We start from the raw sequence: 15,888 nt of genomic DNA on the forward strand, positions 1-15,888 counted from the left end.
AATGTGCTGCCAGCTAATAACTAATGCTCTGCACTAATTCAATCAGTTTCTGTACCAGAGGACTTGAAGCAAGAGCTGTGCACCGTTTGTGTGTAGGCACTGAGGTGACCCTGGGAACCACACACCAGTGAGACTTAACTGGTTGGACTAATTTACAACATTTTTTATAAAACCCTTAGCTGTGCATTACCTTTGTGCAGTTCCACAAAGGGAAATCATGCCTCGCTAATCTAATAGGATTCTTTGAACAAGTTGGTAAAATAGTGAATAATGGAAATCTGACCATCCTAATCTGTTTAAAAAAAGCCTCAATAACGTCTCCCACAAAAGCTGTGAAGGAGACCAGTGATGGGAGGAGATGTGTTGTCATTGATCAAAAACTGGCTAAGTAACCAGAAACACACCGCTGGAATAAGTCACATTTTCAACATGGCAAGAAATTAAAAGCGGAGGACCACAAGGTTCTGTACTAGGAATGGTGTTGTTTAAATATATATATTAATGCTCTGGGAAAGACATGAGCAAAGTAGCAGCCCACTCTGCAAATGACATGGAATTATTTAGATTAGTCTGGACAAGAAGAGAAGACTAAGGAACTCCCGAGTGACATGACATACAGCTTGGTGAATGGGCAAAATGATGGTAGATGGAACTCAGTATTGAAAAATGCACGTGAATGCACACTGAAAGGAATAACTTGTATATTACTCAGCCATCGCTGTGTTCTAAATTAACTGTAATATTCAGGGAAAAGACATGGGCATCACCAGGGGATGGTTCATTAAAGACGATCCTCACGATCCTCAGAGGCATATGGAACAGGGTAGAAAAAAGTACTGAAAATATTATAACGCCATTATGTAAATCAATGGCACTGCCTCATCTGGAATACCACGTGCCGTTCTGGTCAGAAAGTACTTTGCAAGCAAAGGACATAGTCAGAAATGGGCAAGAAGAATGAGCAGAGATTGGGAGAAACTTTACATGAAGGGAGGTCAAAACAACTGGGTAGTTTTGGAGAGGAGGCACGTACATACGGACCTAATGGTGTATAAAACAAAGAATGGCCTAGAGAAGGGAGAGTGGATGCTCGTAGGCCAGGGTTGGGCAAGAGGCTATCAGAGGGCCGGATCTGGCCCACCTATCCTTTTCACCCGGCCCATGGTTAGGGTTGCCAGATACTTTCAGAAAAAATCCTGAACATGGCAGGGGGGATAATTAGCTGGGGGGGGAGGGAAGCACTGCGCCTTTAAATTCCCACGCTCCCTGCTCCCCTTGCCCCAGCCAAGAATGTCCCCACGAGCCTTCCGTCCGAGAGAAACAAAATATCGGACATTTTACGTGTCTGGTATTTTCTGGTTTTTTGGGTTGGGGGATGAGTGGGGTTTTTTTGGCTTTTTTTATACCGGACTCTGCAGGTGAAAACTATATCTGTGGCAGCTCCCTGCCACACCCCCAGTGGGTTGCCTGGCAGCCACTGGGAATGCACGAGCCTTTTAAATAGCAGAGTTGAAAGGGCTCACGCCTCCATGGTGGCTGTGACGGGGTGGAGCAACCCCGTCACCAGCCGCGGGCGGAAGGACCATCCGCGGTTGCGGGGGACGCGGTTTCAGCCCCGGCGACCCAGGGGAACCCGCTGTCGGACAGCCCCCGAGAAGGGCGGGGGCTGGGGAAGGCTGCGGCCGGCTGGCCCGACAGCGGGGAAGACGGCGCACCGTGTCGCCCGGCGATGGCTTTGCCTGACGTCACCGACGCGCCGGCGAAGAGGGACGCCAGGCACCCGGGGGCAGGGGAAAGCGGCCGGGGGAGGGAGGATAAAATGGGCCGGATGGACAAGGGAGGGAGGGAGGAAGGCACAGAGGGGAAGGAGGAGCAGGTATCGGAGGGCGCGGGGGAGCCAGGGCGCGGAGGACCCGGGCTATTCACGCTGGGGTAGAGGGAGAGTTGAGCCCGTTGCCGGCGGGGTTTACAGGCCCAGGGAGGGTCGCGGAGCCCATGAGCAGGCGAGTTTAGGGGCAAGCCCCCACCTGCTTCCACTGGGAGTCAAGTTCCTAGTGTTAGGGCCCTGGGCCGGGGTCCGGGAGTGAGGGAGGGCCCGGACCCCACCCTGCCGGCATCGGCCGCGTATCACCTCAAATCCTTTTTTTTGAGCGACACGGTCTTGACCCACGCGAGTAAGGCGTGACAGTGGCTCTCAAGCAACGCGTTAGTGGTAGGCTGGGAACCCTGACAAGGCACAAGTCCTTTAAATAGAAGCAGTTGAAAGGGCTCCCAGCTCCCAGCCCCGCTGCTAACACGTTGCCTGGGAGCCACTGGGGAGGCACGAGCCCTTTCACTTGCTTCTATTTAAGGGTTTGCCCCTATCAGTAGGCTGCCAGGCAATGCACGAACACACACATCCCACCCTTGGCAGACACAAGCCCTTTAAATAGAAGCATTTGAAAGGGCTTGAGCCTCCCATGGTTGCTTCCGGGCAGCGTGTTAGTGGTGGAGCCGGGAGCTGTGAGCCCTTTCAGCTGCTTCTGTTCAAAGGGCTTGCGCCTTCTGCGTGGCGGCTAAGGTGCGAGATCTTTAAATAGCAGGAGTTGAAAGGGTTCACAGCTCCTGACCCTGCTGTTAATGGGTTGCCTGGAAGCTGCAGGGGAGGTGCGAGCCCTTTCAATTCCAGCTATTTAAAGGCCACACCCCTCCTACCTGAGGCTCCACCTCTTCCACCTGAGGCTCCACCCCTTTCAGGGCAGCCCATGACCACTTTGGCATTTTTGAAGTGGCCCCCTTTCAAAAATTATTGCCCATCTCTGTCCTAGGCTATGTCTACACCAGCACATTTGTTTGTCAGAGGTGTGAACCCCCAACCAGTGTAAGTTTCACAGACAGAAGCACCAGTGTGAATAGTTCTTTGTTGGCAGGAGATGCTCTCACAGCAAAGTAGCTACCACTGTTCATTGGGGGTGGTTTAATTATGCCAATAGGAGAGGTCTGTCCTGTTGGCTTACAGTGGCTATAGCACAGCTGTGCCGCTGTAAGGTCTCTAGTGCAGACATAGCCTCATTTACTCTTTCTTATGACAAGAATGCAAGGAAAATTGAAAGGGGATACATTTTAATATGTATAAAAAGCTATGGTCTTATTCAACATAATTTGCCTGGGGAACTCACTGTCACAAGAAGTAATTTGAGGCCAAGCACATAAAAGGATGCACTAAAAAAAGTTCTGGTATTTCTGCTGATAATGAAGCCATCCACAGTTACACTGGACGGGACAAAAACCCTCCTGTTTCAGGGCATGTGCCAGTGTCTACTGGACAAGCTTGGAAGACACTTCCCTATAGATGGGTTTTTTCCACAGTTGTCCACTATAGGTATCATTACACTTTCCTCTGAAGCATCTGGTCCAGCACAGAGAGGATATGGGGCTAGAGACACCTCAGGGCTGATCCAGAAGGGCAATTGTTATGGTTCACAGGTATTGCAGAGGTATTTTGGCTCCTAGCTTCCAGTGAATTCAATGAGACACAAGGTGGGTGAGTTAATATCTTTTAATGGATCAACTTCCATTGGTGGAAGAGACAAGCTTAACAGAACTCTTCTTCACAGCAAACCATGATTGAATTCAGTGGAAGTTAGGCACCTCCATACCTTTTGTGGGTCTGTTCCAGTGTTCCTAACACATTTCATACGGGGGCTGTTGAACAGCCATCCTGCTGTTGTCAATCACTGGCACCCTGGAGCTAGGGGGAAACTGGAATCTCGGGGGCTAAGATCCCCAGAACTGGCTTCTGACCTCTCCTCCAGCATCTGAGTCTGTGTTTGGCTCTCAGGATTCAGCCAGCTTTGCCAGAAGTCTGTCCCCACCTCAGTACGTTTCTCCTCAGGAATCCTGTGAATGATTTTCCAAGGGTTTGCCTGTCTGTGTGCTCCAGTTCCTGAGAGAGGCACGCTGCTTTTTAGCAAGCCTACAAGTGCCTGAATTTGCTGGTGCCTCTCTAATTGGTCTCTAGCATGAGCGCCCATGCGTCTTGGCGATTGCCCATCGGTCCTTGGGAGCTGTGCGAAGGGCAAACTGACTGATGGTCTGCTGGGCTACTGACCTTGAGGGGCACGGGTGCACATTTGGCACATCTAGGGCTACCCTGGCATAGGAATTCCCACACACCAGGTGCCCCAAGCCAATCCTTTGACTCCTGTTCTTTCTTGCTGTTATGGTCCCTTCTTGTCCGCCCTGCATCTAATTGGCTGTCATGACAGCCGTTCAGCCCTGTTGCTGTGGCTGAGCTAAGCGAGGCTAATTGCCGTGCAGGTGCAGCTGCTGCATGAAGAGGTGGGAAGTGAGTCTCGGGGGAAACCAAGCCCAGGCTGTTGTGAGCTGTGAAGAAGCTTAGCCCTGACTCTGCAGCATACATGGCTGATGCCTGAGCAGTCTGGTTTTGACCACCTAGCCCCTCAGAGCAAGTCTCTTTCAAGCTGGCCAGCTCTAGCGCCTGTAAGAGTTTAGTCCTTTGAGTTCCTTGGGGTCCTTCAGGCACAGCTCCCATCCTCCCCTCTGCCCACTCCTGGGTCCGGTGGACACAGCTAGTGAATCTGAGACCTAGAGCCTGGGCAGCAGTAGGACAAGGCAAACGTCCCCTGGGCCCTGCCCTGGAGGGTCCCGCCTCTTGAGAGGAGTTGTCTCTCCATTGCCCATGCTACGTACAAGAGGGCTGATCGCTGCTAATTGAACTAGTGGTGGTTTGTGCGATGGGGCTGTTCTTCCTTTATTATGACTTGGGTCCATACTGGTACGGAGAGTGGAGGAGTCACTGAGGCCGGCACTCCCATCCACAGCCAGAGGTGACTCTCGGACAGTAGAACAGAAGGTTTATTCGTTGACAAGGACACAGCGTAGCACAGACTTGTTAACACAGGAGCCAGGAGCAGTCAGTACAATCCAACTTGAGGAGAAGGGGACCCAGGGCGGCCTGTCTGCATCGTCCACCAGCCAAGAATTCACACACCCTGCAACTTGTCCCCCAGCTTGGAGGCAGCTCCGCCCCCTCCTTTGTTCAGATTCCAGGGCAAGGTGTCACCTAGGTGAGCTCCCCTCACCTAGGCTCAGGTTACAGGACAGCCTGAGCTATTGTGTACCTACTAAAATGGGACAGCCTCCCTCAGTGAGAGCCGCACCCAACATTCCCATTCCCATCTGGACACTGGTGCAGTGCCCAAGGAAACTGAGGCGCACGTGCACACACACACTGTTTCAACAGAGCAGCACAGGAGAGTAGGAATCACCCACAACATCACAGAGTGAACACAACCCCCTCTGTGTCACACCTACATAACTAATCTCTGCCCATCTGCTAATCTCCTTCCCATCAGGTACAGGTGACATCCACTTCTTCTCTGCTCCCTACAACACTTTTTCTGGCCCTTTTTCCAGTCTAGTTGTGAACATCCTGACTGGTGGAGTTTTAGCCCTTCCCCTGAGACACCGCCCTGCAGCCTCCTAGATCTAGGTCAAGAGGATACTCCTCTTCTGCCACTCCACTCAGTCACTTGTTGACTCCCCCTCCGGTCACTTTGCCCCTCCTAATGTTGGTTGATTGTTATTATTTTCCCCTTTCATTGCCATGTGCGTGTTTCCCAGCAGCCTTCTACCCTATTTAGAGCCCACTGAAGTCAGTGGAAAGATTCCCCTTGACTCCAACGGATGTTGGATTGGGTCCTCTAGGCCTTCCATGTTTGTTGATACCCTGTGGTCTTGCTCAGAGTTGTCTGCAGTATCTGAGGCGGGGTTTCCTCAGCGCTGTATCACACAAGGCCTCCTCCCCTGATCTGCATGCAGCCCAAAACCACAGGGGCCCTTGGGTAATTTTGCTGTTCAACTCCATTCCAGGCTCCTGTGTCATTTGCTGCCCCCTTTTACTCACCCAGATTGCTCTGAGCTGCCGTGTTTTCTCCCTCCCATCGAGTACCTGTTTCTTATTCATTTTGCCAGGGTGACTAAGCTGGCTGACTCCCACGTTATTAGACCCTGATCACTTTATGGCAGCCTGCCCCCTGCTGTCCTGGATTTTCCTCTCCCTCTCTGACCATGTCAGCACCCTCCCCCATCTCTTATTCCCATCTGTGAATTTAAGGTGATGTATGGCTTCTTTTCCAGGTCATTAGTGCTGCTCTTAAATAAAATCCCAGCCACCTCCCAATTCCCACTGGACTCCTCTAGCCAATCAATAAGCTGCTGTATGTTGTGGCCTTTTGCTTACAGCTTTTCTGGCAGCTCTTCTCCATGTGATTGTGCCTCAGCTGAGCCAATGGGGGGGTTGTTTTTCAAGCAAGATCTCCTGGGACGCAGCAGCAAATCTTCCTTCCCGCGAACCAGCATCCTTGTGCTGGGATGGTGATAGAGCTCTCCAGCTAAACAGGGTGGCTCAGGATGTGGGTGGGAGATATTCATGAAAAACCCAAGTGTTCAAGGAATCAGTGTTGGCCATTCAGCGATGGGGACTCTTTCCTGTTGGTCGGTAATGAACCAGGATGTCGCTATGGGGGTTGTGGGGCTTGCCATTCTTTGGATGTGATCTCATTAACTCCTTGGTAGTCCCAGCATCTTGGCCAAACTTGAGTTAACTACACTCTGCAGACCTCTGTCCTCCCTCTATGGGATGACCATCCTTCTCTTCCCGCCTTCAGCTGTTGGGTAGAGTTCCTGGGTGCTGTTAAACAGCTTCCGTATGTCCCCCAGTAGTGGCTAGCCAGGAGAATGTCACTTTGCGCTATTGTTCTGTGCTCTTGGGGTGTAAGGTACTCCGGGGAAAAGTTAATTACAGCAACCTAATGGCTGCATAAATCCTCCCATAGAGCCTTTTCCTTCAGCAACTGATTTTTGCCCCCATTCAATGAAATTATCACACTTCTGTGGGATGACTGGTCTTCCATAAACCACCCTCATGTTCTAGTCACTGCTTCTGAAACTGATCCACTGTGCAGTCCCATGTGGTCCACAGCTTCCATGCTGGTGGAGAAGTGTGTGTCTCAGGTTTACAGGGGTTTTTCTGACTAAGTGATCTAAAACTCCCAAGCTGTCACTGCCCTTAGTTGCCTATATGGGTGTGTCAGACGTTCCCTGGTTGGCTGCTGCTTTGATGTAAATTCAGCTTGGAGGCAGGAAGAAAACTCCCAGGAAGATGGAACCGACCTGGAAAGGGGCCTGGAGAGATTAAAGCGGAGAGGGGGGAAGGGCATGTAACCGGATGAGAGGTGGAGTCAGTCTAATCAACCTGAAGGCCTGCCACCGGAAATGGAAAATCGAGTCCAAATACAGACCAGGGGAGCATACTGCAGCAGCTGCCCCCGGGGAAAAACAAAAAAAACAACCCCAACCCTCAATGATGTGGCCCCCAACTGAGACACTTCACTACCCTGGCGTTCCAGCCCCACTGGGGGAGGAGGAGGGACAGGGAGGATTGAGGTTCGGAGCTTTCCATAGGCCAGATTTACCCTTCTGGGGTTCCAGAGTTAGTGGATTTTGTGGACCTTGCTAGTCTCTGGGGTTGGGACAGAAATAGGGGGTTCAGTGTGTGGGACAGGGCTGCCAGGGGTGCGAGGTCTGGGCATGAGAGGGTAGGGGGTGCTTACTTGTCTTCATGCCCCATGCCAATCCCAGGCACCACCTCCCACTGCTTCCATTGGCCAGATTCCAGCTAATGGGAGCAGCAGGAAAAGCCTCTGTTCTCCAGCCTGGGAAGGGGAGCACTTCTTCCCCACAAGCCAGATCACACTGTGAGGCTCGCAGTTTTCTCCCCTCCCCCCTGCATTGGGAAGCTGGTGCTCCATCCGGGGAGGGCAGGCAGACGAGGCTGGAGTGCCAGTGCGGGCTCCCCACTATGGGAGGAAGGAGGGAGGCTGAGCTCCAGCCACAGACCACCAGGAAGGTGGCCACGGAGCCCCCTCGCGCTGATGAGGACCATGGGGAGGGTGCGTTTGCACCCCTCCTGCATTTGAGCCTGTTATCCCCTGACTGGGTGCTCTAGCTCAGTGTTTCTCAACCAGTGGTGTGAGTACCCTTAGGGGTATGCGAGAGACGTCTGAGGGGTATGTCAACACAACTTGAAATTTGGAGAAAACTGAATTTTTGTTTTAAGTTTTACAGCACTTTATTATTTTTGTACTTTTTACACCCAAACATTTCATCACCCAGCTACTATTAAGTTGTTTAAACAAATGTGTTGCAGAAAACTGTGTGTCTGAAAACTGTATGTCCTGGGGGTACTTATACTTTGAGGGAGGGGGGGATACTTTATTAAAAAAAAGGTTGAGAAACACTGTTCTAGCTGCTGTAAGGAAGGGGACTGAAGTTACCAGGTGGCTGGTGATTACACTGGGAGAGGCTATGAGTGCTGCATTGTTGCATTTCTGGGGCCCTCCTGCAGCTCTCTTGTAAGGACAGAAGCTTAAGCTCACAGGGCACCAATTGTTCTGCTTCCCAGTGTCATGTTGTAGAATCGTAGGTTAGAAAGGGCCACCAGGGTCGTCTAGTCCAACCGCCTGCCAAAATGCAGGATCCCTTGTGTCTGAGTGATCCTTTGAAAACATCCAGTGAAAGAGTTTCCACAACCTCCCTGGCAGTCTGTTCCCTTCTCCTACTGTTCTCACAGGTAGGAAGTTTTTCTTACGGTTTAGCCTAACTCATTGCCTCTTGTCCTGCCCCGTGGCAAGAAAGAACAGCCTTTCCTCTTCTCTCTCTCTCTCTCTCTCTCTCTCTCTTTTTTTTATGGCAGCCTTTCAAGCATCCTGTCCCCCTCAATCTCTTTTCCAAACTAAATGTACCCAGTTTCTTCAGCCTTTGCACATATAGCTTGTTCCGACCCTTTGATCATCTTTGTTGCCCACCTCTGAATCCTTTCCAGTTTCTCCTATGCCCTTTCTATACATTGGAGCACTCTCTCCAGGTTGGGTCACCAGCTAAGACCCAACCAGAAGTACTAGCACCTCCTGTGACTAGCATCCTCTGCTGATGGTAATGAAATCCAGAACTGTATTTGGTTTTTTGCAGCAGCATCGCACTGCTGACTCATACTGCGATTGTGGTCCACTACAACTCCCAGATGTTTCTCAGCCGAGCTGCTGCCAAACCAAGCAGCCCCCATTTTGTATTTGCGCATTTGGTTTGGCTTCGCTAAGTGCTGCACCTTCCTTTTGTCTTTGTTGAATTTAATTTTGTTGTCTGTAGCCCAGTTCTCCAACTTATTGGGATCCCTCTACATTTTACTTTTCTCTTCCAAAGTATTTGTAACTCCCTCCCCCTTCTCAGCTTTGTGTCATCTGCAAATTTGATCAGTATATTCTCTCTGTGTACATCCAGGTCATTAATAAAGATGTTAAACGATGCCAGAGCCAGCGCAGATCCCTGTGGGATTCCATTTGAGCCCTCTCTCCATTCTGACATCATTCCATTAATAGCTACTCTTTGTTTGCTCTTGTTTAGCCAGTTATGTAGCCACTTAATGGTAGATCTGCCAAGCCAGAATTACTCCAGCGTACTTATCAGAATGTCATGTGAGATTATCAAAAGCCTTTCTGGAGCCCAGGTATATTACATCCACTGCATTCCCTCTATCCACAAACCAGTCACCCTGTCAAAGAAGGAAATCAAGCTGGTTAGATGTGATTGATTTCGTGATATATCTATGCTTGCAGCTAGTGATTACCCCTTCATCCTCCATGTATTCACAAATTGAATGTTTTATATAGGGATGTCAGTTATTCACAGTGAACTCCTGTGATTAACTCAAAAAAATTAATTGCAATTTTGATTGCACTGCTAAACAATAGAATAGCAATTGGATGTAATATATATTGGATTTTTTTCTACATTTTCAATTAAAACACAGGTTATCAAACGTGCAGTGCTTACTTTATAGTATTTTTATTGCAAATATTTGAACTGTACAAATGATACAAAAATAGTACTTTTCAGTTTACCTCATACCAGCGCTGTTCCGCAGTCTCTTTATTGTGAAAGTGCAGTGTACAAGCATAGATTGCCACATATCTTCACTCAAACAAAACAACATAAAACTTCCGAACCCTCAAGTCCACTCAGTCTTAGGTCTTTTTCAGTCAATTGCTAAGAGAAACAAGTTTGTTTACATTTGCATGAAATAATGCTGCCTGCTTCTTATTTACAATGCCACCTGAAAGTGAGAACAGGTGTATGCATGCACTTTTGTAGCTAGCATTGCGAGGTTTTTATGTGCGAGATACATTGAGCATTTGTACGTTTCTTGGTGCTTTGTCCACTTTTCCAGAGGATGTGCTTCCATGTTGATGATGCTCATTAAACAAATGTGTTAATTACATTTGTGACTCAACTCCTTGGAGAAGAATTGTACATCTCTTGCTCTGTGTTTTACCCACATTCTGCCATAGATTTCATGTTATAGCAGTCTTGGGTTATGACCCAGCACACATTGTTCATTTTAAGAACACTTTTACTGCAACTTTGACAAAACACAGAGAAGGTATCAATGTGAGATTTCTAAAGATAGCTACAGCACTCAACCCAAAGTTTAAGAATCTGAAAGTGCCTTACAGAATCTGGGCGACAAGGTCTGGAACATGTTCTCAGAAGCCTTAAAAGAGCAACACTCTGAGGCAACACTACAGAACCTGAGCCACCAAAACAGAAAATCGACCTTCTGTGAGTGGCATGTGACTCAGATGATGAAAATGAACATGTGTCAATCCACAGTGCTTTGGATCATAACCGAGCAGAGCCCATTAGCAGCATGGGCACTTGTCTTCTGGAATGGTGGTCGAAGCATGAAGGGAAATACGAATCTTTTGTGCATTTGACATGTAAATACTTTGTGATTCTGGCTACAGTAGGGCCATGTGAACAAACAGCTGTTTTACTTTCTGGTGACATTGTAAACAAGAATCAGGCAGCATTGTTTCCTGCAAATGTAAACAAACTAGCTTGCCTGAGTGGACAAGAAATAGACCTTGAGTGGATTTGTAAAACTTCAGCGCTTACATTGTTTTATTTTTGAATGCAGGGCTTTTTTTGGACATAATTTTATGTTTGGAAGGTCAATGTTCATGATAAAGAGCTTGCACGTCATTTCTTGCATTAGGTTCTATTTCTTTTGTGTTCTACAGTACAAATATTTGGAATCAAAATCCTCAAAAAGTGAGCACAGTGCACTTTGTATTCTGTGTTGTAATTAACATCAATACATTTGAAAATATAGAAAATATATAAATAAGTAGTATTTTGTTGTTGTTTAACAGAGCAATTAACCATGGTTCACTTTTTTAATTGCTTGACAGCCCTAATTTTGAACATTGCTCTAGTAACTTCCCTGGTATCAAAGTCAGGCTGATTGGTCTATAGTTCCCTTATGCCTCTTTTTCCCCCCTTTTTAAAGATGGACACAACATTAGTCCTTTTGCAGTCTTCTGGGATCTCCCCTCTCATCCACCAGTTTGCAAACATCCTTGCCAGTGGCTCCGTGACTTCTTCCGCTCCTTCCTTTGGTACTCTGGGGTGAATCGCATCAGGCCCCTCGGATTGAATTCGTTCACGTTGGTCAGATCTTTGCTCACTTATTTCAGTCTGCGTCCCTTCCCCTTAATTATTTATGGTACTTTTGCTAGTTGTCCAGTCACATGCTACTTTTTGAGAGAGGGCTGAAGCAAGGTACGTGTCCTCTTCTGCAAGCTTTTGTACCTCCCTGGGCTTCCCGCTGATGATCGCTAGCCAGCTGGTAACTTCATTAGCCAGCTCCCCTTGAGATCACAAAGCAAGAGGCTGCTGTTCAGAAGAGACTGGCAGCTGTGGGAGGTGGCTCTGGGAGATCCCCAGCAGCTGCTTCCTCTGTTACCCAGGTTGCTGACTGGTTGATCAGGTGGGTTTCTAACTGTGCCTTCTCTCCCTCCTCCAGGTAAGACGATGAGGCAGTAGAGATGCTTCCGTTCCTGTTTGCCACCCTGGGCTCGGCAGGGGCCACCTGCAAGGCCTCCACCTGTAGCAACGGCACCAAGGATTACTGCTACAGTGCCCGCATCCGCAGCACTGTGCTGCAGGGCTTGCCCTTTGGGGGAGTGCCCACTGTCTTGGCCCTCGACTTCATGTGCTTTCTGGTACGTCTCCTGCACCATTCTGAGCTGCTGTTTTCTGCGGGGGGCACAGTTGTATGGACATAACCAGTCAGGACTGTCCCCAGATGTGGGAGGGGAATACATCTGGATTGGAGCTGGGATGCCTGGGAGTCAGGACTACTGGCCCTGGTTGTCAGCTCAGGATGGAGGGTGACGGGATGGCATGGGAGCTAGGATTCCCTAATTCTTTCCTTTTCTCAGCTTTGCTACTGGCTCCTCTGTGACCTTGGGCAGCTCACTTGACCCCTCCGTGCCTCGGTTTCCCCTCAGTGAGCACGGGATAATGCTACTGACCTCCCAGAGGTGGTGCGGTTCGGAAGCTCAAGGGATTAGCATCCACAGAGCATATGGCAGCACTCATGTTTGGCAGCCCGGTATTGCTCTTCCTGCCTCGTTTTAGCCACCCGGGGGCTGCTCTGTCCCTGGCAGTGGTAGGCTGGCCAGCTGGAGCACACTGGCTCTCAGGCATCAGAGCACCTGGGTTTTCAATAGCTTCAAGAAAAAAATGCCATGAATCCCTGCTGAAAGGGCGGTGCGCCGCATGGGCAGGGCGAGCTTTCCTGGCAGCCCCACCAGAAGGAACAGCGCCAGGAAGTCACTTACCATGGCCCTCAGTCCTTTGGCTTCTCTGGCAGGGCTGCCAATGAAGGGGCCAGTTAGGGCTGGCTGGGATGGTTGTGAGGAGCAGACTCGGACTCAGGCCTCTCCAGCCCGGCTTCGTGCCACGTCCCTCCTGCCCTCACTCACGTCTCACTAAGGAGCGGCGTGAAGTGGACAGGCAAGAAGACAGGGATGGGGAAGGGTTGGGGCTGGAAGGTGGAGGTTTAGGGTAGGGATGCTAAGAGGTGAGTAGTTTCTAATCGTGTAGTCGATTAGAATGTTTATCAACTACACGATTAGTCGATAAGGGAAGTTAAAGCGCCCAGTCGTGGCTTGCGCTGGGTCCAGGACGTACCCCCGCTGCAGCTCTGCAGCTTAAATGTAGTAAGAGCCAGGTGAACAGGCAGCCCAACTCCTACTACATGTAGAGCTGCAGCGGGGGGATGTCCTGGACCCAGCGCGAGCCAGGACTGAGCCAGGCTGCCTGCCTGCCTGCCTCCTACTACATTTTAAATTCAAAGCCGCAGCGGGGGAAGTTCTTCTCCCCCCCCCCCCCCAACTGGGGCTCTGCATTTAAATGTGAGCAGTGCGTACCATTAACCCGTAAGCTTTTGCTTATTGTTTAATCAGCTAATCAACAACTCTGTTACATCCCTAGTTTGGGGTGGGCACTAGGGCTATCTATAGGAATAGACACAACTAACGCCAAGGCCGTTGGGCCTTCCTGCCCTGCCAGCCCCGAGCTCCCCTCTGATTCTTCTGCTGCTTCCTGCATAGTCTGAGAGCAGATGGCTTAAACTCCACTAGTGAAATCAGGGCTCGGGAGGCGGGAAGGTTCATCTCTTTGTGCCCTGGAGAGCAGGCGAGGTTGTCACCTATAACGTTCATTGCTTTGTATGACCACAGTGCCTAGGAGCCCTAGGCATGGACCAGATCCCCAGTGTGAGGGGTGAGACAAACACAGTCTCGAGCTGTGTGTGTGGACACAGACGTGTCCCTCAGGCTGGGGAGCTGATCCCGACGTGCTTGTGCTCTGCCTGGGCATCGCCCAGCAGCCATTCCTGTGGAGCCTCCATTCAGGGCTAGGCTCAAGGCTAATGACATCCACCAATCCAGAGCTCCTTTATCTGGAGCCTCTGGGCCGGCTCCGCCTCTCTGGTGTGGCCAGCGTCCATGTAGGCTGTGGGCACACACTGCCTGTGGTGGGCTTGCCCCCTCACGGCCTCTGCTCAGAGGCATTTCCAGACTGGGACAGGATCAGCGGCAGGTGAATGATGCCAAGCCCAGCTGTGGGGCTCTCTCCGAGGAAGAAGCAGGGCCGTTCCAGCCGCTCTGGGAGCAGCATAGCAGTGGGGGCAGGAGCTCTGGTAGGAGAATGCTACAGACTCACTCCAGAGCTCAGATGTGGGCAGTCCTGCATCTCTCAGTCCCGTTTTCTGGGTCTGCCTGCCATGGTGCCCAAACAAGGGCCCTGTTGATGCCTTGCCAGGAGCTGCAGGGCTGCAGCCAGCATGGACACAACAGCAGCCCCCAGGGAGTCCCAGGAGTTCAGAAGTACACCCTTCCTCTCCTGGATTCACACGCAGCACGACCCACTCACCTGGGTCCTTGGTTGCAGGGACTGTGCTCCCTGTATCCCCCTACCCATCAAATGGGATGGCCACCCTTCAAGGTTCCCTCACACCTGCGTGGCAGCACGGCCTCGCAGCCGCTTAATGAGCCCTGCCCAGGGGCTCAGGGCAGCTGGGCACGGAGCTGCCTGTCTGGGGGAGGGATACTGGCTGGGAGAGACTCACCGCTCTGGCCTCAGCAGGGGGCTGCCGCTGTAGCTGAGGGATAAGTGCCCTCCCTCCCCCCACCTAGGCTGCTCCATGCCCGGGCTCAGTAAGCAGCTGTGGGGCCGTGCTGCTGTGCAGCTTAGCGGGAATCTTGCCACCCTGCAGAGCTCTGCTGGTAGAGCAGTGGCCACACCCACTTCCTGCCGTGCCTTTTCCCTCCCCACAACAAGAGCAGGCCTCTGGGAAGCTTTGGCTAACCGGCAGCAAACTCACACGTGCGTTCGGCTGCCGCTCCGCAATGCGGCCACCCCTCATGGCCGGTTAAGCTGTGATGGCGCCTTGGATTCTTCTCCCTTCCTAGGCCTTGCTGCTGCACCTGGGCGAGAAGGCCTGATTCCTTACACCACATGAGCCAGACAAGCTGCTTCCTCTGTGCCCTGCCGTTATTCTCGCTGTGTCAGGCAGATGGGGCGGGGCGTGGGGGGCAGATCCACCAGCTAGTGGGGCTTTGTCTCATGGTTTCTTCTTGGCTCTTTTTGCAGGCACTGCTGTTTGTCTTTTCAATCTTGCGTAAAGTAGCCTGGGACTATGGACGCCTGGCCCTGGTGACTGACGCTGACAGGTAAGGTCAGGATGTGGGGGGCTTGAAGAAAACTGAGTGCAGTGCAGTGTGCCTAGATGGCACTAGGGTGGGGAAGAGGTAGTGCTTATATTGGCTTACCCCCCATAACTCCCAGGAAGAAAGAGTCCCTGGAGTCCAACCTGCCAGCCCTTTGTCACTCTGATTTCATCCCTGTGCGGCAACAAACCCCGGTGGCTCCAGAAGTAGGATTGCAAAGTATGACTTAAGATTCCCACAATGCTTTGCCAGCTCCCTGCCTTGTGAAAACAGCAGTGGCCCAGCAAGGGATGGCAGAAGAAGATGGGGTAGGGGAGAGGACAAAGGGCAAGGCCTGCCGCAGTAACTGCGTGGCTAGCAATGCAGCAGAGGGGATTGTGCTCACTGATTTCGCCTTACGTACAGGTGGGAGCCGCATGCTGGGCTGTCGGGTGTAGAGTTCTTAGCGGGACGGGTCCCGGTAATTGGGGAAGCAGATGTAGCCAGGTGGGGCTGGCTGAGAAGCAGGGCTCTGAGCAGGACGTGTGAGTGAATTGGGTCAGGTGCAGGGGTCCAGGTGACGTTATTGAGGTCCGTGGTAGTGGCCGAAGGGAAAGCTTTTCCCCTTACTGCTGAGGGCAGCGTAGTCTGAAGTCTAATGGGATGTGGCTTGGCTACGGCACTGCCGTGTGGGCTGAAACCCGGCGGAAGAGTTCCAATGGCAGAGAGCAGTGCGCCAGGCGGAGGGGGGGACTGGAGATCCCGGCTG

General features: G+C 51.2%; 1 protein-coding gene across 4 annotated transcripts in view; it reads left to right on the top strand.

The window, feature by feature from the left end:
* The window catches only part of TMEM63B (transmembrane protein 63B), a 97,940-nt gene that overhangs the window by 46,456 nt on the left and 35,596 nt on the right, over positions 1 to 15,888 (top strand). For all 4 annotated transcript variants that reach the window (XM_075925037.2, XM_075925034.2, XM_075925035.2 and 1 more), the window contains exons 2-3: positions 11,927 to 12,125; positions 15,064 to 15,143. In XM_075925037.2, the coding sequence (XP_075781152.1) occupies positions 11,949 to 12,125; positions 15,064 to 15,143 (257 nt within the window). In that variant the 5' untranslated portion in view covers positions 11,927 to 11,948. The remainder of the gene's footprint in view (positions 1 to 11,926; positions 12,126 to 15,063; positions 15,144 to 15,888) is intronic.

The sequence above is a fragment of the Pelodiscus sinensis genome, chromosome 3, assembly GCF_052426305.1.
Source record: "Pelodiscus sinensis isolate ZL-2025 chromosome 3, ASM5242630v1, whole genome shotgun sequence".
Lineage (NCBI taxonomy): Eukaryota > Metazoa > Chordata > Testudines > Trionychidae > Pelodiscus > Pelodiscus sinensis.